The sequence below is a fragment of the Cercospora beticola genome, chromosome 5, assembly GCF_033473495.1.
Source record: "Cercospora beticola chromosome 5, complete sequence".
NCBI lineage: Eukaryota > Fungi > Ascomycota > Dothideomycetes > Mycosphaerellales > Mycosphaerellaceae > Cercospora > Cercospora beticola.
The window spans coordinates 4,492,261-4,514,551 of record NC_088939.1 but is presented as its reverse complement, the minus strand read 5'-3'; the positions used below and the strand labels follow the sequence as shown (position 1 = coordinate 4,514,551).

Below are 22,291 nucleotides of genomic sequence, written 5' to 3'. Positions count from 1 at the left end.
TATCTTACTAGACTCTAGCGTTCTCTACGTATCTTAAACGTAGTCTTAGATAGCTATACGGAGTACGTCTTAGTCGCTAATTATAGTACTACGGAAGTAATTCTCCTACTATAAACGCGTCTCGGAGTAGTTTATAAAATAGTACTAGAGGATACTTTCCTAGCTACTCTAGCTAGCCGCGTTAAAGATTTAGCCGAGCTTCCGGATTTTCTAAGGCCGAGTCGCGTTTAACTCGTAAGTCTACCTTACTAAAGGTAGCGGTCTCTCTAGATATACTACTAAACTCTATAGAGTATAAATTAGAGAATAGGTATATAGCGTATAGAGACGAGACTCGCTAAAAGGCGTATATAGTATTAGTTAAGAAGTAGAAACGCCTCTAGGTTAATAAAGGTACTACGGTTAAAGTCTCTAAGGCCGATTACCTACCTATTCCGCTCCTTACTAGTAGTAAGGCCTACCGCTTATCTACGACTATTTATTCTCTTTCTAGACCCGACTACGAAGTAGTTAATAAAGCCTTTAACGCCTTATACGAATACGGCAAAATAGAGTTTATAACTAGGCCGACTCTCTTCGGTTTTCCTATCTTTATTATTTAGAAGATAGTCCTACTCGATAGTAAACTAGTATAGAAAGGCAGAGCTATAGTCGATATCTATAGTTTAAATAAGATAGTAGTTAAGGACTCTTATCTCTTACTACGATAAGACGAGATCGTAGACGCTCTCTATAGCGTAGAATATATTACTATAATCGATATAGTATCGTTCTTCTACTAATAGGCTATAGCTAAAGGCGACTGCTATAAATTTATAGTTAATAGCTACTATAGATAAGAATAGATAAATGTCGTAATTATAGAGTACGCTAGTAGCGTCTAATATATCTAGCGGTAACTTAACTATATTCTTAAGCCGTTTCGAGACTTCTACTACGTATATATCGATAATATTATTATCTTCTTATAGACGTTCGACGACTACCTTATATATCTTAACTACCTATTCGGCTTCCTTAATTCCTTCGATATTAGTATTACGCTCTAGAAAACCTTTCTTAGGTACCTATCTACGGCTCTTCTAGGTTAGAGAGTTAGTAGCCTTAGTTATACTACCTACGAAGAAAAGATTCGTACTATCCTCGACCTTCTATTTCTATAGACGCTTAAGGAGTTAGAATTTTATATTAGTATTACGGGCTAGTAATAGTACTATATCCCGTACTTTTTATAAATTATAGCTTTATTCGAGGAAAGGAAGAAGTACTTACTATAATAGAGACCTAATCGAGGCAATCTTTATAAGCGATTCGTAGCGCGAACTAGAGTATAGGACGACGCCGAAAACCTTAACTAGTAGCGTCGCTATTTCGATATTCTAGCTAAGATCTACCGAACGGCGTCCTTCCTCTACTATACCGACCTCTATCGTCCTCTTTATATCGATCTTAATTCTAGCCGTAATAGCTTTACTATAGTCGCGTATATAGTAGAAGGCAACTCTACTTCTACCGATAGCGGCAAGGTAGTTCGTTTCCCGGCTACTAAAGTCTAGCTAGTTATATACTTAAGTAAGGTCCTATCGGATATAGAATCGTAATATCTAGTAATAGAACTAGAAGTTGCTAGCCTTATCTAGACCGTAAGGAAACTATACTACGTCTTATAGGCCTTATAGAAACCTATCTTTATATTTACGGATTATACTACTACTTTAGGAATTATAGTATCCGAGTCGATAACTAGTACTACGTCTCTAGACTATATAAACTTTCGCCTTATACGAGCTAGCTAGTACTTATCGCAGTTCTATAGTATAGTTACGATCTACCGGCCTAGCCGTCTATATAGTATTCCGGACGCACTTAGTCGCTTAATCGACGACTAGAGACGTACGAATATAGATATCCTCGATCCTCTTATATATAACGATCTCGACTAAGTCTATAATATAGTCGATAACTCTACGTACCTTTACCTATATAGGTACGAGGACGTATAGTATTTCTACGCTATAATAATCGATAAGAATACCGGTCGTATATATACGTCCGTAGAGACGATAGCGTTTTACTCTATCTTAGTCGAGTTATCGGAGGAGTTTAAGCGCGACTTAATCTATAGATACTAGAACGACCTAGCTTAGGTATAGTAGCTAGAGCAACTATAAGCTATAGAGTAGTAGCGTATCTAGGACCTTAAAGGTAAGGACGAAAACGATAGCGAATAAGAAGCGGTACTCTTAGAGTTATAGTTCTTCTTACGCGACGGCCTAATATATTTTAAGGACGATACTAACGGCCGCAAACGCCTTTATATTCCTAGTTCCTTAATAAAGGAGGTATTTAGAATAGCCTATAACGACTACTACTATTCCGGATTTTACTATACGTACGCCCGCGTCTTTGCCTCCTTCTATATCTATAGGCTAGCTAAGGAACTCCGTCTTTATATTAAGTACTACCCGGACTATATCTTAAACTAGACTTACCGCTACCGGCTATATAGAGAGCTAAATCCTATCTACGCTATCGTAGTACTAGACTATATAGTTACGGCTAACTAGGTCTTTAGCTTTCTGCTAGTAGATAGCTTTAATAGCTTCCTTACTAAGACCTATAAATTCTCGAAAAGAGTTATCCTTACGAAGGTAAAAGAAGACTAGTCTATAGCCGAATATAGTACCGCCTAGCTATATAGCTATATCGTCTACGAAAGATCCCTACTAGTAGTAATAATTAGCGACTATAATTAGAGATAGCTATCTAACTTTATAAAGTCTGCCTTTTAAAAACTAGGTACTAGGTTCCTAGCTACGACTACCTATTACTCTTAGATAGATAGTTAAAGTAAGAGGACGAACTAGACTATAGAAATCGTATTGCGATATTTTATTACGTCCTTCCTAGTAGCTAATTAGATAGAGGCTCTCCCGTATATTTAAGCCGAGCTTAATAATTCCTATAATATCTCTTCTAGCGAAATCCCGAACGTAATTATTTAGGGTTTTAAGAATAACTTAGACGCGCTCCTACCTTTAGCTAAATTACCTATAGCCGACTATATCGCTATCCGCTAGGAGGTACGCGACTAAGCCGCCGACTCTCTAGTATAGGTAGTAGTAGCGATAAAAGACTAGTACGACGTAGTATACTACTCTATCCGATTCGTACTAGAATAGTAAGTCCTTCTTCGCTTATATAGAGAGTATAAGATCCTAGAATAGCGTAACTATAAGTACTATTACTAGCGAGCTAGCCCTTTCCCGGTAGATCGTACTATAGAATAACTCGTATATAGACTCGTCCTCTCTCTAGTAATAAAGATCTATCTAGTCGTTTCGATAGCCTAGTTAGAGCCGTACCTATAAGGTAATAACTCTTACGACTACGATCCGCTAGAACTAGGCCCGGTATAGATAGCTAACTACGACGATAATAATACGCTCTCCTTTAAGATCGAGAGGCTTCTCGATCGTAGGACGTTCTATAGCCGGCTATAGTACTTAGTAAAATAGAAAGACTATAACTACGGCTATAATATCTAGTATAATATCGACGACCTCTACGATACTATAGATTTAATAGCGAATTACGACCGAGACTATCCTTTGCCTTACTAGTAGGAACTACGATATAGTAACTATTAGCGCTAGTAGGAGGCCTAGCCTTTTTTAGGCCGCCGTACTATATTACCTTCGTATTTACTATTACTATATCCTCTACGTCCCGACTCGAGAGCGGATAGAGATACTACGCGCTAGACGCGTACCGAGCGCAGACTACGCCGGTAACGTCGCGCTTTACTTTCGCGTTTACGTCTATATTTATACTAGCGTATTTTGTAGTTAATAGTAACTAGCTACTAGAAATTTCTATTATACGATAGTAGCAAACTTAGCCGCTAGTATCTCCGCTATATCTTCCGCTAGATACGTCTAATACCTATTAGTAAGGCTATATCCTTAACTCTAATAGCGTACTCGCGTCTACCTATATATTAAGCGATACTATTTTTGCTCTAACTCTACCTCCGGAAGTCTACGCTATACGTATTCGCTAGCTCTATAGGGCACGACTCGACGCGGCTACTACTATACGACTGCCTCTGCTACGTAATAAATACTATAACTATCTCGTCCGCTATATAGCTAGTAATATAGCTTCTTTAGTAACGAACGATAACTAGCTCGACCGGCTCGGCCTACTACGCGAAAAGATACGCAAGAAGTTTAATAAGAGCTAGACTATTCTAGTTAATATTCGCGACCTTAAACGAACGGCTCTAGTCGCTAAGCTACTCGAAATATAGACGCTAGTCTTTAAGAACGGAATTACCTCTACGTCTACGACGTTACTAAAGAATATAATACTCTCTAATATAGCTAAGCCGACTATAGAGTAGAAGAAGGAAGACGTCTACTACCTATTCGCTCTCCTAACGCTAGTACTAAACCTATTCCTTTATACTATCCCGACCTCGGACGACTTCTATAGCGAATATATTAAACAAATAGGCCGCGAGAAGGGCGACTATATAACGGAGATAGAAGGCGCTCCTACTATTATAGCTATAATAGTCGCTAAGGATTTTACTCTCTCGTTCTTCTAGCGAAACTCTATTAAATTCCTTACTAAGTTCGACGGCCTCCTACTACTAGACGTAGCGAATACCTCGGTCCCGATAGTACTACTATAAGGTAGGTACTATATCGTTCTAGTTACTACGTAGTAGAAGCGCGACGTAATAACGTACGGCCTAATTATAGTACTTATATCTATCTAGGCCTCCTCTCTAACCGATATAGATCTTTAGTTTACTTTTAAGAATAGCTATCCTCTAATAGTCGGCGCGACTTAGACGCTACTAATCGATATAACTACCGACGCCTAGCTATTACTCCCTACCTAGTCTATAGTTATAGATTTCCTCGACTATAGAGCTAACGCTATATTTATAACGAGAGTATACGCCTATTTAAATAACTACTACCTACTAATTAGCCTCCCTACTATATAGGAGATTTAACTACTAGTCGAGACCTACTATATCTACGCCGCTATCTTCTACTACGATCTATAGCTCGTACTATAGTTCTTATCCTAAATAAAACTAGAAGTATAATAGACGCCTTACCTTCTATATAATATACTAATCTATAGCTTTAATTTTATACCCGAAACTATCCGTCGTCTACTAGCCGTTATTCTATATTATCCTAGTTAGAGCTATAATCGTATTTCTCTACCGGTAGTATATAAATAGATCGCGGTAGTCGCTCTAAACGAAGCGGACGACACCTCTACGGACAAGCTACTCTAGTTAAAACGCGGCTATCTACTAGGTTACTATAAGGTCTATATTAAGCCTACCGATATAAGAGCCTTTTAGGTCGCTACTAAGACTACCCGCTATAAGACTCGTATCGCGGAGAGAATAAGATAGGATATCGTCGGCTAATATAATATTATTAAGCCGGCTATCCTATCTATACTTATACTACTCCTATTTAACCTATACTACTACTTCTACTCTACGTAGACGGCAATTTCCCTAACGTTCGAAATAGGTAGGAAATATAGTCGTAACGGACTACTCGACTAGGACGTCGGCGTTACTAGTAAATAGAGCGACAATAAGCTCGGGAAGATAATATAGATAGCTACGGAACCTAGATAAGAATCTCTACTAGTCGGTAGTAGTAGTTAGCCTAGGACGCTACCCGCCGAGAGTAGACGAGATACCCGAGAAGAAGCGTCTATACCTTACGCGTCCTCCTTTAAGCTCTAAGCTTAACTAAACGCCTTAGCCTAGTTCGACGCCTATATCTCCTCTAGCTTATTTAGTATAGATAAGAATACGTATACTAATCGAGACCTATTATAGTATATAGCCTATATACTTATAGATCTTATAAGAGCCGGGTAGACTAGCTACCTTACTAGTAATATTAACTATAACTAGGCGGCCGTCTATATAGCCGATATCCTTAACGCTCTCTATAGGGAAGCCTTAGGTAATATAGCTTATATCTTTATTCTAGCCTCGCTCGAGGGAGACTACGACTACCTATACCTCTTAATACTAAAACGCTTCCTCTAATTCGTAGAACGAGATACTATTTATTACGATACTACCGATAAGAACTAGTTTCTTATATAGAATTAGGCCGCCTAGAAGCGCTACTTCTAGTAGGCTAAGATAGCTAAGAAGCCTAACTAGGACGTACTAACTATCTACTCGGCTATAAAGAAGGACGCGTTCGTCGACCTCGTTCGACTCTAGTACGAGAATTTTATCTATAGATCTTCTAACTACTAGGCAGAGGTAAATAGTATAGTCTTTTATACGCTACGCCTAACCTAGACTATAATAAATACTAACGCGGGCGGTATCTACGAGCTAACGAGACTTAACTACTACGTATAGTAATACGGCTAGGACGTAGGAAAATTTCGTAGAATAGGTTTTAGCTACTATAGCGCGCCTACCGACGTCTAGCCCGTTATAAATAGTATTATCCGATCTATTACTATATAGCTCCTACTAGTCCGTAATAGAGACGAACCGGAAGGCCTACGGCCTTTACTCTTACGTAACTGCTTCTATAATAGTAGCGATAAGGTCTACCTTATCGATAATAGCCGCTACTATTATATCGAATTCGCGAGCTATAGCTCTAACTCTACCGACCGTACTATCGTTAAGGACTTAGATAACTAACCTACGTATATAGTTCCCTCCGATCCTATAGGCCTATTCGTATTTAGAAGAGATACCTACGAGCTAGACGTAGAAGACTAGAACGTCCTACCTAAGGTCGAGTATAATAAGGATAGTATTATATATAGTAACGTTAGTAGTTAGAACGAGTCCGACGAAGAGAGTAGTACTAGCGTCCCTACCTACGTACTATATCTAGCTCTATAGCCGGCCGCCGTAGTACTTACTAGCAATAACGTAGTCTTCGATACGTATTAGTATAATACTATAGAGTACTCCGACCTCGACTACTAGAAGGCCTTCGACTAGGAGTACCCGAACGCGCCGGTTAATATCCTTAAGATCTTACTATTCGACGCTTAGAGTTTCGTATATATAGATACGCTACTACCGGCCGGTTTCTAACTAGAAGACGTCTATCTCGGACGATTATACGAGCTAAAGGACGCCGGCTATATCTTATTCGATACTCTCTATAAGCTCTATCTAGTAGTCTTCGATTTAAAGAGTAGTATCCTAGATATATATAAGCCTTACGGCCGTCTAAATATTATCTAGGAAGGTAATAGTAAGCGCTATAGTCTAGGATACGGACGCTATATTCTCTATAGTAAGGTAGCTTACGAGAAGGCGCGCTATACGAAGAGCGACAAATACTACCTTCTCGATAGTACGAACTATATATAGTACGAAGCTAACTATACGAGCAATTAGATCGATCCTTCCGACTACGTCGTAAACGAGAATAATATCCGCTAGCTAGTAGAGATTAATATCGTCTCTATCTCGACTTTAATACTAGAAGTACTCTATAAGGAAAAGTAGACGCTAGCTCTAGTATACTTTCTTAAGACGGTCGCTCTACTATAAGCCGCGTTCTGCCCTCGTAACTCTCCGAAGAAGAGTTAGAAGCTACTCTATATAGTCGATAAGTTAAAATTTAAGTATACTACGTCCTTATATCTAGACTACCTCTTCCTCTCCTTACGTTCTATCCGCGGCTACTACTAGGCTCTTACTTAGGTATAGAAGGATAACCTAGCGCTCTGCTTATACCTATCCTTATACTTAATAGATAATACTACTAACGATAACTCCGACGGCGCTATTAACTCTCTACTAGGCGCTATTAACTCTCTACTAGCCTCGGAGATCGGAGAAGATTCGGAGGACGAGCTCTAACTCCCTATAGTAGCTCTAGCTAAGCCTCTTCGCTATAAGAAGAAGTCCGATAATCTTTAATAGGCTACCTCTAAGGCCTAGCTAAAGAAAGGTAAGCCTACTACGACTAAGATACTAAAGAGCTAGAGGACTACTAGAAAGTTAGTACTCTTAGTCTTCTTACCTAAGCTTAACTTCTTAGCTACTAAATCCTCTTTAGCTAAGTCTACGATAAAGACTAGCCTAACGGACGGTTCTATAGGAACGTCTATCGAGAAGACTAAGCGCTACTCGAGCCGTTTAGTAGAGGCTTAGGAAGAGACCGCCGTAGCTACTCCTACCCGATCTATAAAAAAACGTAAGGCTACTAAAGCCTTAAAGTAGGCCGCCGCTAAGAAGGAGCGCTAGTTAGCCTAGAGATATTAAGATATTAAGATAGCTAAGAGACGTAAAGAGAGCTCGCGCTTAGAGACCGAGACGTACTCTCGCGTATTTAGTACTAAGGCGTACGCTATATCGAGGACGATACTTTTTTAAAATAGAGAGGGAAGTAATTATTATAGTATAACTATATAGCCGCCGCTACTATACTAGCCGTACTTAGTAGCCGGTACCTTAGTAGCCGGTACCTCCTTTAGATAGTAGTTAGTAGATATATAGAATCGATATATACTTTACTACTTATAGCTTATTCGTCCTAGACGTAGTAAAGTAGTACGCTCTATATATTTCGTAGGTAGAAAAGCTCTCGTACTAGTACTCCGGTAGAAAAACCTCCTTATATTCTTATATTTTATAGTAAGCTCTATATAGCCTACCGCTTCTATAGTTCCTAGTTCTTCTTAGAATAATTTATATTATCTTAATAGTTTAGTTCCTTTATAATATAGTTCTTCTTAGTTATTTCTTATATTATTAGTACTTAGGAGCCTAACTCTCTTATCTACTAGTATAGGGACTTAAGCCTATATATATAGTCTTAGTCCCTACGCTAGTATCTATATTAATCTTATATCTAACTCTTTCTTACTAGTCTATAGTAGGAGCTCTCTCTAATATTAAGATCCTATTCTAAACTTTCTACCTTACTTAGTATCTAAGTTATATAACCTATATTTATAGAAATTATATTAAGTAGTAGTACTCTAAACTAGCTCTTCTATTATAGGTAGCCTTAAGTATAGAATAAGAGTTACTTTTGTTAGATGCTCTGCTTTTAGAGTTAGTTATAAGGTATCTAGAAGAGCTAGACCTTAGATAAATATCTCTATTCCTATAGTTCTACTAGTTATTACCTAATTCTACTATAGGACCTATAAATAGGCTCTATAGACGGGGTACCTAATCTCTTAGAATAAGTAGTTAACCTAGTAGTACTAGAAGTATATACTAGTATATAGAGATATATCTTCCTTTCTTTCTAGAGTACTTCCTAAGAGGTTTCTAGACCTCTTATTTAGCTTATTATCCTACCTTCTACTTAGACTAGAACGTTTTCCTTATAGTTTTAGCTACTTTGTCTTATACTCCTCTCTGCTCTTTCTACTTTACTTTAAAGCTTTAATTATAGTATACTCCTTTCTTCTCTTTAGCTTATTTTAGTACTAGGTTACTACTCTAGCTTCTAAGCCTAGAATAGAATTTACTATCTAGAGATTCTAGTCTAGTCTCTTAGTACTAGGTCTTATATTAGTTCTAGCCGCGCTAGCTCTAGTTTATAGTATTCGTTAGAGTTCGCCCGGTATATACTTCTATAGATTTCTAGACTTCCTTTTTTTTTTTTTTTTTTTTTTTTTTTTTTTTTATCGCTTTCTTCCTACCTCTATAGGTGTCTAGCCGCCCTATACTTTGCTAGTATAGCCGGAGCTATCTGTTTCTACCTACGACTGCGTAGAGGTATATAATAGGACTTCGTAGGCTCTTATAATATATAATACTATAAATTAAAATAATATACTTTTATAGTTTACCGAATTTATACGATATCGAAGAATTTATACTAATCTAAAGAGACTAATTAAATCTTATTTAAACTACGTTAATTTAGTAATTTCCTAGCTAATTAGCTTATAGGCCTTTACTTTCTTTTTATTAGTAGAGGCCTTATAATTTTAACTAATTAGAGAGCCGAGAAAGCCTATTACTTATTAAAACTAGTACTAATCGACGTATTTAGCTAGCTAGCTAGCTAGCTAGCTTGTCTTTAACCTTCTTAGGCTCGTACTTCGCTAATAACGCTTAATATTCCTTCTATAGCTCCTTAAACTAGAAGTACTATATTACGATCTCTTTATAGTATCTATTTATAGTTACTTAATATAGATAATATAGTTTCTTAAGATATATTCGGTATCTAAGGGATACTAGATTATTAAGGTGTTCGTAGATAAGGTTATAAACCTCCTATTATAAGGATTATTACTATCCTTTAAACGCTAATCCGGACGCGAATACTTACCTTAATTAGCGCCCTATCTGCTATCGTAGTTTTAAGGCTTCTAATTATATTTATACTAAATAGCAGGACGTAGTTTAATTAAGAAGCCGATTCTTATATAGCTTATAAGCCCTATAAGGGGCCACTAAGTTTATAAGGTATATATAAGCCGAGGTTTACATTGCTATTCAAAAGGGAGGAAGCAACAGGAAGCGCTGAGGCGGCATCGAAGACCGACAACATACCGTCGCTTGACAATGCTGTGAGTGAAATCCTAGTGATCCCAGTCCTTTGATCAGCTCAAGCTCTCGGGCTAACATAATCACGTGCAGCTTGAGTCTGATGATTGGTCTGGAGAAAGATGGATGATCACTTGGTAGAATAATGTTGGAGAGGGCCGCGCTGAGTGGTGGTAATGCATGACTCTACTGTGGTAGCGAAGGTCACTCAACTACGATGACGCGAGTGAAAGTGTTTCAAGGCGTTGCACCTTAATCTCGATCATTCGAATGATTACTCGGCGTTATTCAATTTGTTCGAAAGTTGAGATACAACCTGAATTCAACTCAATATCAGCTGTTGGTACTCTCAAGACACAGATACGCCGGGAGTAGAAAAGGTACGTAACATCAATGCTCAGTATTTCAACCTGGCCGACAGCCTACTCGCGTGGGTCATGGACTTTTACACGGAAGGCAATTGAATCTTCATGTTTCTTCTGGCTCGGTGCCTCATCTATAGCATCCAACAGGAGCCTAGCTTCAGGTTTTGGAGCAAGCTGCCATCACTTGTGCCAATTGCTGATTCTTTTCCAACAGTTTTCGTGACCATCTGCGTTCACGGCATAGATACAAGGAACGTCTTGCCCGGATCTTCCCCCATTTGGCCGTCCATCATCATCGTTCAAAACCACTCAACATTATTGTCTTTTCAAGTCGCGACGCGAGAGCAATCATGATCTCCTGCCACTCAAGATGCAGCCTCGGCCATGCTCTCACAAATCTTCATTGAGATTGACCTGGACGGTGACGCTAGAGCTGGCAGCGGCGGCGTCGGTGTGTATTCCAGTGAAGCTGCATGCTCCCTTGTGAACGACTCTGTGCTGTGGTCGACTGTTGTATCGCAGGCGCAACATCTCCGTCTCACCACCAGAAATTGTGCTGACAACGAAAGGTGAGGGCTTGTCAACAGTCTGTTTGGCAGTCGAACCCGAGTAGTTATCTTCAAAGTAGAACCAGTCATCGCCGTTTTCCATGCTGAAAACGTGTGTCTCTACATCGTCATCCTTGATGCTGGCTCTGCCTTGAACATCGGCAGAGAGCTGGAAACGAAGAAGACCACTCTGGACATTGAAGAGACTGCAAAACGCCTTTGTCAGCCATCGCGATCAATGGAGCCGTCGGTGAAAGAACATACTTGAAGCCAAATGCAATGTCAAGCCCGGCTTTGCTGCGAACAATGTCGGCCGCGGGTGGCCAGATGTCCGCGAAAGTTGGCCAAGTGAGAATTTCTACTCCAGCAAGCTCATCATCGTGGGCGAGAGAAAGCGAATGAGCCTTCGCAGTCGATCCGCCAGCAACCTTCACACGTGCACTTTCGGAGAAGCTGTTAATCTCCCAGCATTCGACGGATGGCTCGCCTTGTTCGTTGACCACAAAAGCCGTGATTCGGGACTTCTGGGCCAGGGGCTCATCTGGTGAGATGTGTCAGCATGGGTTCGTCAGGCACTATTTGCTGCCACTTGACAACGGACGATGTCAAACGAACCATCAGATGTACTCCATGGGCGTGCCGTGGCAGCCGTGGCCAACAAAGATGAGACGATTGCGTTGGTCAATTGCATGATATCTGAAGTTGGAACTGCTCTCCAAGAGGCTCGTGGAGGTGCTGCGGTCTGTTGGAGTGGAACGAGTTGGAAGCTGATGATAGCAATGGAAAGTGAGAGATTTCCACGAATCTTATACTTTTTGGGTTGCTCTTGCGAGTTTTCCGGTCTGTTAAGCTGTTCCATGCACTCGTCTTCCTTGTTGAAGTTCCATGGCTCGATGAAGACCCCGGAGGCACCTGACAAGAAGCCGTGCCAACATGTCCAGGCGCCGTGACGGTGTTCGGCTACCACATTCGACAGGTCTCGATGGCCTGCAGAGCAATACCTAAAGAAGCGAGTAACCCCGCGGGGCATCTTGTGCTCGCATGCGAACCCGTGTACATGTGCTGCACTGCAAATGATCGGCGCTGCATAGACTGAAACGGAAAGTGCAGGTCTGAGATCTCCCAGAGTCTTCCCCAGGACGCTTTGACTTGGGAGACCGCGGGGAGCCCGGATCAGTAGAGGATAGATCCGCCAACCACGATACATATTTACCAGTGATGGAACTGGATCAACATTCGTCTGCCATTCCAATTCTGACCAATTGCAAGCCATAGTTGCTTGCCCGTGCCTTCATACTTCATGTCTTACCTACGTGTGTGCGAGGCATTGGCCCTGGAAGTGTCTGAATACTGTGCTAGCGCCGGCCGCTCAACATCAAGAGCAAGTACTAGCTACCATCGGTCCGTGAAGCACGTCTTGTTACAAGCGCTTGGAAAACACGGTTCAGTGTCTGTGAACTTGAAAGCTCGCGATTTGGATATGGTTCGGAGGGACGGATCAACTCCATGCTGCCCAGTAGACTGCGAACGTGCTGCATTGGTCTCATAGCCACCAGCATTCATCAGAGGGTGACTGGCTACTGATCGTGAGATCACAAACGCTGCCTTCGTGTTGGATTGATAATTTGGATGCGTCATGGTCTCGATTCGAGGTATTCCAAGATGAGAGCAGCACTCGTCAGTCATGATATAAAGATGGTACGAACGTGTTGAAGATGATAGAAAGATCTCTGTCCTGCTGAAGCATGATATCGCTCCAGTCGCACCGCATACTGTGAATTCGAATACGCTTCTACCGGCACCCGCGGTCCGGGAGTGTTCAAAGTGGCAGAAGGACCTCAGCGGGCAGGAAAGAATGACCTGCGCCTGATACTTTTGTGCAGAGCAAAATGATCACGGTGGGCATGGCGATCATTTGCTGAGCCCGAGACGTTTTCCAAGCGGCCTTTGTATGCTTCTGTTGTTCACTTCTCCTCTTCACACGCACTTTATCGTCTCGAGCATTGTCAAAGGCTGCCAGTGCCTGTCATCGAATCCCTATGCTGCTGCCTACGGCTGACACGGCAACCGGTTCCAAGTTCGGTCCCGAACACCCAAGCAGTGTGTCGTATAAGAGCAATTCTCTACCGAAGTGGATCTGCTATACTGTCTGTGCTGTGTACGGTGAGACTTTACCTAGATAGGTTAAAGCAGGCAAGGGTGTAGGCCGACTTCACTCCAGACGAGCTCGCTAGTGAGCGCAAGGGATATGTGGAACAGATCCACCCAGAGATGAAACGTCGATGTCCGTATGGACTTCTGCAGCATCTCTGTTCTCAGAGGTGTATGATCTCAACCCTTCGGCACCATGGAATACACACAACCGGTATCATCTCCAGCATTTCGCGAGAGCGTTGGCCCCATCGCCAAACACGCCTTGAAGCTAGCAGCGAAGGCAACTCACAAATTGGGCCGAGTCCCGGGGTCCGCAGTACTGGGTCGCTACATCCATGCATCATACCAGAATGATCCATTCCGCAGTATCTTGGAACTATTCCTGTTTCTCATCGCCGTTCGCTATCTTGTAGGATCCAAGTACAATCCCAAGAAGAGAGCCAGTCACGTCCTGTTGACCGAAGATGAGATCGATGAGCTGGTGGAGGATTGGGCACCGGAGGCTCTTGTACAGGAGCAGCCCGAGATGTTGAGATCCGGCGAGCACCTCCCCATATTGCATCGAGAGGCACCCACTGGACCAAGAACGAAGCTGCGGGACGGCAGGACTGTCACGAACCTGGCCAACTACAACCACTACAACCTAGCCAATCACCCAGATCTCATTGAGCTTGCAGCCAGAACCATTCGTACCTATGGTGTTGGGCCTTGTTCCGCTCCTGGCTTTGCCGGAATCTTTGATGTTCATTTGAAGCTCGAGCAAGATATCGCAAGCCACTTTGGAACCGAAAGCGCCATAATTTACTCCCAGAGCTTCTCCACCATCAGCAGTGTCATATCCACCTTCTGCAAACGTGGCGATATCATTGTGGCCGATCGTGCGGTGAACTATCCCATTCGCATGGGCATCCGAGCATCGAGGAGCATCGTTCGCTGGTTTGAGCACAATGACATGGAAGACCTGGAAAGGGTGCTCGCCAAGCTCGTGAGTGAAGAGCGACCGCTCACGCGGAGGTTCATAATCACGGAAGCTCTGTCAGAGAATGTTGGCGACATGATCGACCTGCGCAAGCTTCTCGAGCTCAAGTACAAGTATAAATTTCGAGTCATTTTGGATGAAACGTGAGTGTCAATGTTGACCCGTGGGCTTCGTGGTTTTTGCTGATCCTTTTTTCCGCCTCGTAGGTGGTCTTACGGTATCCTGGGTGAGACTGGCAGAGGCTTGACCGAGCTGCAAAATGTAGACCCGACCAACATTGACATACTTGTCGGCAGCTTAGCGGGCTGTGTTGCGACCGGTGGTGGCTTCTGTACCGGATGTGAAGGGATGGTAGAACATCAGCGCCTCAACTCCCCAGCTGTGACTTTCTCAGCCTCCTTGGCGACGTTCTTGACAACCACAGCTTCTGCTGTCATCGGACGTCTTCCGTCGGATGATGGAGCGAGAGACTTGAGAACTCTGCGAGAACGTATCGATGTGCTTCGTGCGCAGCTTCAGAAAAGCGATTGGGTAAGGTGCACAAGTGCGTCGAGCAATCCAGTCATTCATTTGACGTTAAAGGAAAAGTATGTCGAAAGCCGTTGCCTCTCGTATCGGGAGCAGGAGTCTTTGTTGCAAGAATGCGTTGACGAGGTGAGAGCCAGCCGTATGTCATCTGAGAAAGCTCCTGCTGACTGAGTCGGCAGTGTCTCAGGATCCACTCCATTCTCATTACCTGCCTCAAAAGCATGCCTCTCATGGAAGGCTTGCATCCGCGAGAAGCCTCGAAGGAGTATCAGCCCCAGCCAGCCATCAAGGTGTGTGCTTCCACAGCTTTATCGCATAAAGACATGGAGAAGTCGGGCATTGCTATACGACACGCAATCACAGCTGTAATGAAGCGGTCTAGGAAGTGACGAAGACGAGGTCCCAAACCGGGTCCTGTTTCCCAGGCGCCGAGACTGTGCGGGCCGGGCCCAGATTCCAGGTTCTCTTTCCACTGCGTTCGAATGCATCTGTCAAGCTCGATCTCAACCTCGTTTGTTTCTCTGATGATGCAGAAAACTTTAGCTTTATCTAATTACCATTAGCGGCCTCCTTGGCCATCATCATCATGTTTGAATTCGTCTGCAGGAAATCAAAGTGTTCCTTCGTCCTCGGGGCGCTATTTCTCGCGCTTCCGTTTAGACGGCTCGAACTCTTCGCAAATTGTTGGAGATACCAGACGAAGCACACTCAACGCGGTTGTTGCGAGGCAATGGCCTTGGACTGAGTTCGGATAGGGCAGCGATGGTACAGGAAGGTAGCGAAATTCTCCACAGTAACATGCATTGACGAAGTCGATCGCATAGGAGACGTCCTTGGAGGACCCTGGGATTTGCAGTCGAAAACCGAGTTGAAGGGTTCTTCGTCGTAGGAGCAATAGGCCAGAGTTGCATGGCTAGCTTCAGTGATTGCCCATGCGCATGGGCATCTGCAGGTTTTGTTGCTGCTGTTGCTGGTCGAACGCAGCCATGCCTCCGGCGCAATGACCATCTTTGTCCTAATGCGAAACTGTATTGGGGACGCCTCGATGGCGATCGGGGCCGTGTCGTCTTGATCAACTGTAGCACCGTAACGAATCCAAAGTCACCGTCCGTCCGCTGAAGCAGTCGACGGGAATGATGCGGTTGCTCCCGCGCGCCAAGGGATCGGCCACTCCCGCGACCGAGACCCGAAATTCACTTCAAAAAGAAAAATAGCATATCTCTGTCAATTCTTGTCCCTTTGCCTCAAGAACTTGTGCTATGCAATCAGCAAAAAGCTTCCGAAACGGGGAATTGAACCCCGGCCTTGTCGGTTCTTCATCAGCTGCAGAATCGAGTTTTCGATCGCACCTGTACGATGAGAGCGACAAATCCTAGCCACTAGACCATTTCGGACTCGAGATTGCAGAGCTTGCTGCTTGCTTCGATAAATGCTGACAATTCCAAATTAAATATGATTCCTGGATCTTGACCGCCAGGTTTTCAGGCAAGACGTCATGCGCTTCTTATTCACCCGTAGTCGAGCTGCTGCGCCGATAGCTGTGGTTGAGTGCACATGAAGACGAATCTTCTACCATCCTTATAGTGTGCAGAGGAGTACAGGAGTACTTTGCATCGACATTGGAGCCTCGTGAACAGCTATAGAAGCGCAACAACCCACACAATCAAGTGCACCAGAGGCTGCGATTGAATCTCAAGTCCACGAGAAGAGGCCAGAGACAACCGATTTTATCGTATTCTGTTCTTTGCTGGCCGTGAAGGCAATGACGACAAAGATGTCTTGTTGATGGCTCACTCAGTCTTGCGCGATTGCCTACAGCGTGTCCACGCAGTAGTCTTTGACCATGAAATTCTTTCCGGCGGCAAACTTATCGAAAACCTTCCAACTGTGTTCTCGAAACCCGACACGTCTCTTGCAACCTGGCCAGTATGGTATGTCATGGTTTTCTGCTCGGATGGGAGAACGTGTGCGTTTATTACTGGTCCGGGATGCCGTTTGCATAGACCTTCATGGCTGCTCTCCGGCAGAGTTGTGGTTCCAAATGAGATGCAGATCGAATTCCAACCACTGCAAGAGCTACTCCGAGGCCGGCGGACCATTAGGCGGGCAGGGGCGGGGTTGTAAGGATCAGTTACAGTGGAATGGCGGAGACACCGCCGCATTCGCGATCGGCTGAAGTCGATAGGTAGTTCTAAGTCTTGGCATGCTGCTGACTAACAACGCAATTCTCCTCCCGTCCTGCCATTGTGAACCTCCACGACCCAAAACGACACAGCACTTTGACAACGTATGGTGCGCCATATCTCGCATAGCGAATACATCGAAAGCGCACTGGAGCTTGATGGCAGTCGATTGATTGAAGCCTCTGTGCGGCCCTAACCAGGATCCACAGACTAGTCCGCAAGCTACTTCCTCCTCCACCTTCCAAGCTCTGCAACGACGCGGCTCAACGTCGGTGGCCCTCATTATGGTACTGTACAATGTGGAAAGACAGTGCGGAGTGCAACGCAGCTACCGGATATGCTAGTCGGCAAATATCAGGCGAACCAACTCTGCAATGATTGAATGATGGCCTTGGGAATGAGGTGCTTTCAGTAGTGGATCCGAGTAGTAATCTGATGATGCTCGGAAGCCGCATATGTAGTACTCGAAATCCTCAACTCCCAAAATCCTGCGCTCCCAAGAAAAGCAAGGATGAAGGGTGTTGTTTCAGCAGCTGGAGCTCTGCTCTCGCTGGCGTCGACAGCTCGCTGCATTGGCTACGCCAATGTCTCTGAGGTGCCGCTATATGGGCAGAGTCCGCCAGTCTATCCAACCCGTGAGTAACTCTAGTAAAAGCTCCATCTCACGACTGACAATCAGCAGCCGAAGGCAATGGAGGCTCAGATCCGAAATGGCAGGCTGCATGCGTCAAAGCACGCTCCATCGTGGACCAGCTCACTCTCGAAGAAAAGGTGAATATGACTCGAGGACACCCTGGCTTGTGTGTTGGAAACACGCCCAACATCACTCGGCTCGGAATACCAGCTCTCTGCTTTGCGGATGCTCCAGACGGCATCAGAGGGCAAGAGTTTGTATCTGCTTTCCCAGCGCAGCTGACTGTTGGCGCCACCTTCGATAAACGCTTGATGTATGAATACGGCAAGGCTCTCGGAGAAGAGTATCGCGGTAAAGGCATACATGTAGCTCTACTTCCTGTAGCTGGCCCACTTGGCAGAGTTGCACGTGGCGGGCGAAACTGGGTGAGTACAGACAAGAATTCTGGCTGATCCATGACTGACAATGATGATAGGAAGGGTTCGGCGCAGATCCCTACTTATCGTCTGTTGGCATGCGCGAGGTCACCACTGGTCTGCAGGGCCAAGGTGTGATCTCTCAGATGAAGCACTGGCTGCTCAACGAGCAGGAATGGAGGCGCAACCCTGGAAGCATGGGCGAATCCATTTCCAGCAATGCAGATGATCGGACTATCCACGAACTCTACGCCTTTCCTTTCATGGATGCTGTCCACGCTGGCGCTGCTTCGGCCATGTGCTCTGTACGATGTTCCTCCGCTGTACCGTTTGCAACCATGCTAATCTGAAGACAGTATCAACGCATCAACAACTCCTACGGCTGCCAGAACTCCAAGCTCCTCAACGGCATCCTAAAAAGTGAACTGGGGTTCAATGGCTTTATCACGAGTGACTGGGCTGCTCAGCATGCTGGAGTCGCCAGTGCAAACGCTGGACTGGATCTGGTGATGCCTGATGGCGGATACTGGGGCGACAACCTCACTCAAGGTACCTGCGCTTTTAGAAGCTGAGCGTATGCCAGATACATCTGCTGATATTTCCTTCTAGCTGTCCTAAATGGCACAGTTGCTGAGACACGGCTCAACGACATGGTTACCCGAATTTTCGCTGCATGGTACTATCTCGGGCAGGATGCGGGATATCCAGAAGTTGGCGTGTACCCGTACGATCAGCAACACCCCATTATCGATGTTCGCTACGATCACGCATCTTTGATCCGCGAGATCGGCGGTGCTGGTACCGTGCTCGTCAAGAACAAGGATCATGCTCTGCCATTGAAGAAGCCTAGATTCTTGAACATCTACGGATACGATGCGAAAGCACCAGACTCACCTTGGACTACACCTTCTCGTTTCGGAGGAGGTTACGATGTCAACTTTGGCTGGGAAACCTTCAACGGGACTCTGATCACTGGTGGCGGTAGCGGTGGTTCGAGCGTAAGTTGCTCCCTGGCTTCTTTCTCGCCCTGTGGTTGCATTTGCACCACATGTGAAAGCAACATGAAGGCATGGGAGACTTGTGCTAACACTTTACCCTAGCCTTCGTATTTCATATCACCCTTCGACGCCATTCAACGCCGTGTCATTGCAGACCGAGGCACCGTTCGCTGGGACTTCGCAAGTGTCAACCCAACAGTCTACGCCAATGCTGATGCTTGCCTGGTGTTCATCAATGCATATTCCTCAGAAGCCTTCGACCGTACCACGCTCAAGGACGAGTTCTCAGACAATCTAGTGAAGAATGTGGCTCGCAATTGCACGAACACCATTGTTGTACTGCACAGTGTCGGAATCAGAGTCATCGACGAATGGGTAAACAACGAGAACGTTACAGCCATCGTATATGCATTGCTTCCTGGAGAAGAGGCTGGAAATTCTATCGCAGATGTGCTTTACGGCGATGTCTCGCCCTCAGGCCGCCTGCCCTTTACAGTCGCCAAGAACGAGAGCGACTACGGCAATCTGCTCAACTCCACGATTGGCTCGGGACCATTCCCGCAGGACAACTTCACGGAAGGTCTATACATTGATTACCGTTATTTCGATCAACAGAACATTGAGCCAGAGTTGGAATTCGGCTTCGGGCTCTCATACAGCACCTTCGAATACTCAGATCTGAGCATCACTCCGGCCAGCAATACCACGCAGGAATGGCCGACGCCAGACATAGCAATTGCACAAGGCGGACATCCGGAGCTCTGGGAGACATTATTCCACATCACAGTCCAGATCACGAATACAGGAGACGTTGCTGCAGCAGATGTGCCGCAATTGTATGTTTCTATCCCAACGGCACCCAAGTGGCAATTGCGAGGCTTCGATCGCCTGCATTTGGAGCCAGAACAGACCAAGACCGCAACGTTCAAGGTGACCAGGAAAGATCTGTCAGTATGGAACGTTGTGCACCAGCAATGGCAGCTTCAGCAAGGGCCATATGATCTCTTCGTTGGCTCTAGCAGTCGCAAGCCACTACTGGAAGGCTCACTTGAGATCTGAAGGATTGAAACGAGAACAATGACTATGCAGTGATATATCGCCGCTGTCGCTTATTAGTAGTGATAAGTAGATATCGAAAAATACTGGTGGCTTCTCCAATTGAATCACACTGTTACGTGCTTGCCAATTTGGGTGCTTCCTGCCAACGTCCAGGCAGGCGGTCAACGGTACCTTCACTTCAATTCGTCAGTCTGTGCGCTTCGGTTCACTAAAATTTCCAATTCGGGTGTGGTCTTACACCTTTGCCCCACTAACCAAGCTCACCAAGCTCACTTTGACTTCATTTCTCCATCTCGACATCTTCCATTTCACATTCCTGCGACATTCGCCACGAAGCGACCGACCACGATAACATAAGTCCGACTGACGCAGTGGCGGAAACAAGAAGCCATATGGCCACGCCAGAAGAAGACGCAGCACGTCTCGAGACTCTGGCTCTCTTCATCCTCCAGCAGCTCGAGAAGCCGGTGCCAAACGACTGCATGCACCTCTGCGGCTACAGTACAATCGCCATAATTGCAACCAGGCCGGATGATGTGCTACAACTGGGGAAGAATTATCTGCATGCCTGGCCTTATGAAAATGTGCCCGCATGCTGGCGTCGCCTATACGAAGATGCCAGTCTTCACCTTGCTGTGAAGCTACTGCGCGAACAATCAAGTCATCCACAAATTTCTGATCGTGCTATCTCGATACCTAGCACCAATCCTGCAAAACGCACCAAAGTTACACTCGATGTGGCATGGAAAGATCAAACTTGGCTCAAGCCATTCTGCAATATCATGGATCGAGCAGTTATCATCTCCGGCGCTCCAGGCCGCAAGGCCTTGATCGACGATGTACTTCGACAGCTCGAACTCTTCATGGTATCAGAATGGACAGATATCGAACCTCAGAGACTTCCAACACCACGACCTCGCCCACTGGACACAGATTGTCCCATTATGCGAACGACCAGAGGCTTCGAATTCGAAGAGTTCCAAATGCACCTCGAAACGACAGGAGCACCAGTCATCATGCCTGACACATTTGAGCGTTGGCCTGCTCGCACACTTTGGGACGATGTGAATTATCTCAAGTTCAAAACATTAGGTGGCAACAGGATCGTGCCAGTCGAAATAGGCAGCAGCTATACGGAGAGTGAATGGTCTCAGAAGATTATGACTTTCGCAGAATTCGCAGAAACATATCTCATCCCAGACCAACCAGAAGAGATTGGTTACTTAGCACAACACGACTTATTCGAGCAAATTCCAAGTCTTAAGAACGACATCAGTATTCCCGACTACTGCTGGACAAACCCCCCGCAACCGGAAGGCGCAGCAGCAAACACCGCAGGACTCAAAACAGTCAAACAACTTGATGCACCACTTCTCAATGCATGGCTCGGTCCAGCTGGAACCAAAACCCCACTACACACCGATCCATATCACAACATCCTCTGCCAGGTCGTAGGGTACAAGTATGTTCGTCTATACTCACCAGAGTATACAAAATTCATGTACCCCTGTGGGGTGGATGACGCTGGAATTAACATGAACAATACCTCACAAGTCGACATGATCCATTTCAGGCCTGAGTTGAAGAGCGGTGAAATGCAGTACGATGCAGCTCTACGCGAGCAGGTTCGGAAGTTTCCGCTCTTTGGCAAAGCAAAGTATCAAGAAGCTATTCTTGGACCAGGAGAGTGCTTGTATATTCCACTTGGATGGTGGCATTATGTGGAGAGCATTACGGCAAGCTTCTCGGTTTCGTTTTGGTGGAATTGAGCGTGTGCAGTCCCATCAGGGCCAGATTTCCGATGAGGGTGCGGAAAACCATGTGAAGTGAAGAGAGCAGGTCACAACCATAGGATTATCTGACCAA

At 44.8% G+C, this 22,291-nt stretch overlaps 4 protein-coding genes and 1 non-coding gene across 5 annotated transcripts; 3 read left to right on the top strand and 2 right to left on the bottom strand.

Moving 5' to 3' along the window:
• Window positions 1-11,316: 11,316 nt before the first annotated feature.
• Window positions 11,317-12,504, bottom strand: RHO25_008944 (uncharacterized protein; the record flags this gene model as incomplete). Its single annotated transcript, XM_023604745.2, has 3 exons — window positions 11,317-11,680; window positions 11,739-12,015; window positions 12,090-12,504. 3 exons carry the CDS (start codon window positions 12,502-12,504, stop codon window positions 11,317-11,319), a joined length of 1,056 nt encoding a protein of 351 aa, XP_023460599.2.
• Window positions 12,505-13,821: 1,317 nt separating this feature from the next.
• RHO25_008943 (uncharacterized protein) lies at window positions 13,822-15,524 on the top strand (the record flags this gene model as incomplete). The annotated part of the gene is made up of 3 exons (XM_023604744.2): window positions 13,822-14,750; window positions 14,814-15,261; window positions 15,315-15,524. The coding sequence occupies 3 exons, from the start codon at window positions 13,822-13,824 to the stop codon at window positions 15,522-15,524; spliced, it is 1,587 nt and encodes a 528-aa protein (XP_023460600.1).
• An 888-nt stretch (window positions 15,525-16,412) lies between these two features.
• RHO25_008942 lies at window positions 16,413-16,529 on the bottom strand. Its single transcript has one exon. It is a non-coding gene; the product is annotated as a tRNA-Glu (tRNA).
• A 1,300-nt stretch (window positions 16,530-17,829) lies between these two features.
• Window positions 17,830-20,425, top strand: RHO25_008941 (uncharacterized protein; the record flags this gene model as incomplete). The annotated part of the gene is made up of 6 exons (XM_023604743.2): window positions 17,830-17,953; window positions 18,001-18,377; window positions 18,428-18,673; window positions 18,725-18,917; window positions 18,978-19,366; window positions 19,469-20,425. 6 exons carry the CDS (start codon window positions 17,830-17,832, stop codon window positions 20,423-20,425), a joined length of 2,286 nt encoding a protein of 761 aa, XP_023460601.1.
• Window positions 20,426-20,817: 392 nt separating this feature from the next.
• Window positions 20,818-22,194, top strand: RHO25_008940 (uncharacterized protein; the record flags this gene model as incomplete). Its single annotated transcript, XM_023604742.1, has 1 exon — window positions 20,818-22,194. One exon carries the CDS (start codon window positions 20,818-20,820, stop codon window positions 22,192-22,194), a length of 1,377 nt encoding a protein of 458 aa, XP_023460594.1.
• Between the last annotated feature and the right edge of the window lie 97 nt (window positions 22,195-22,291).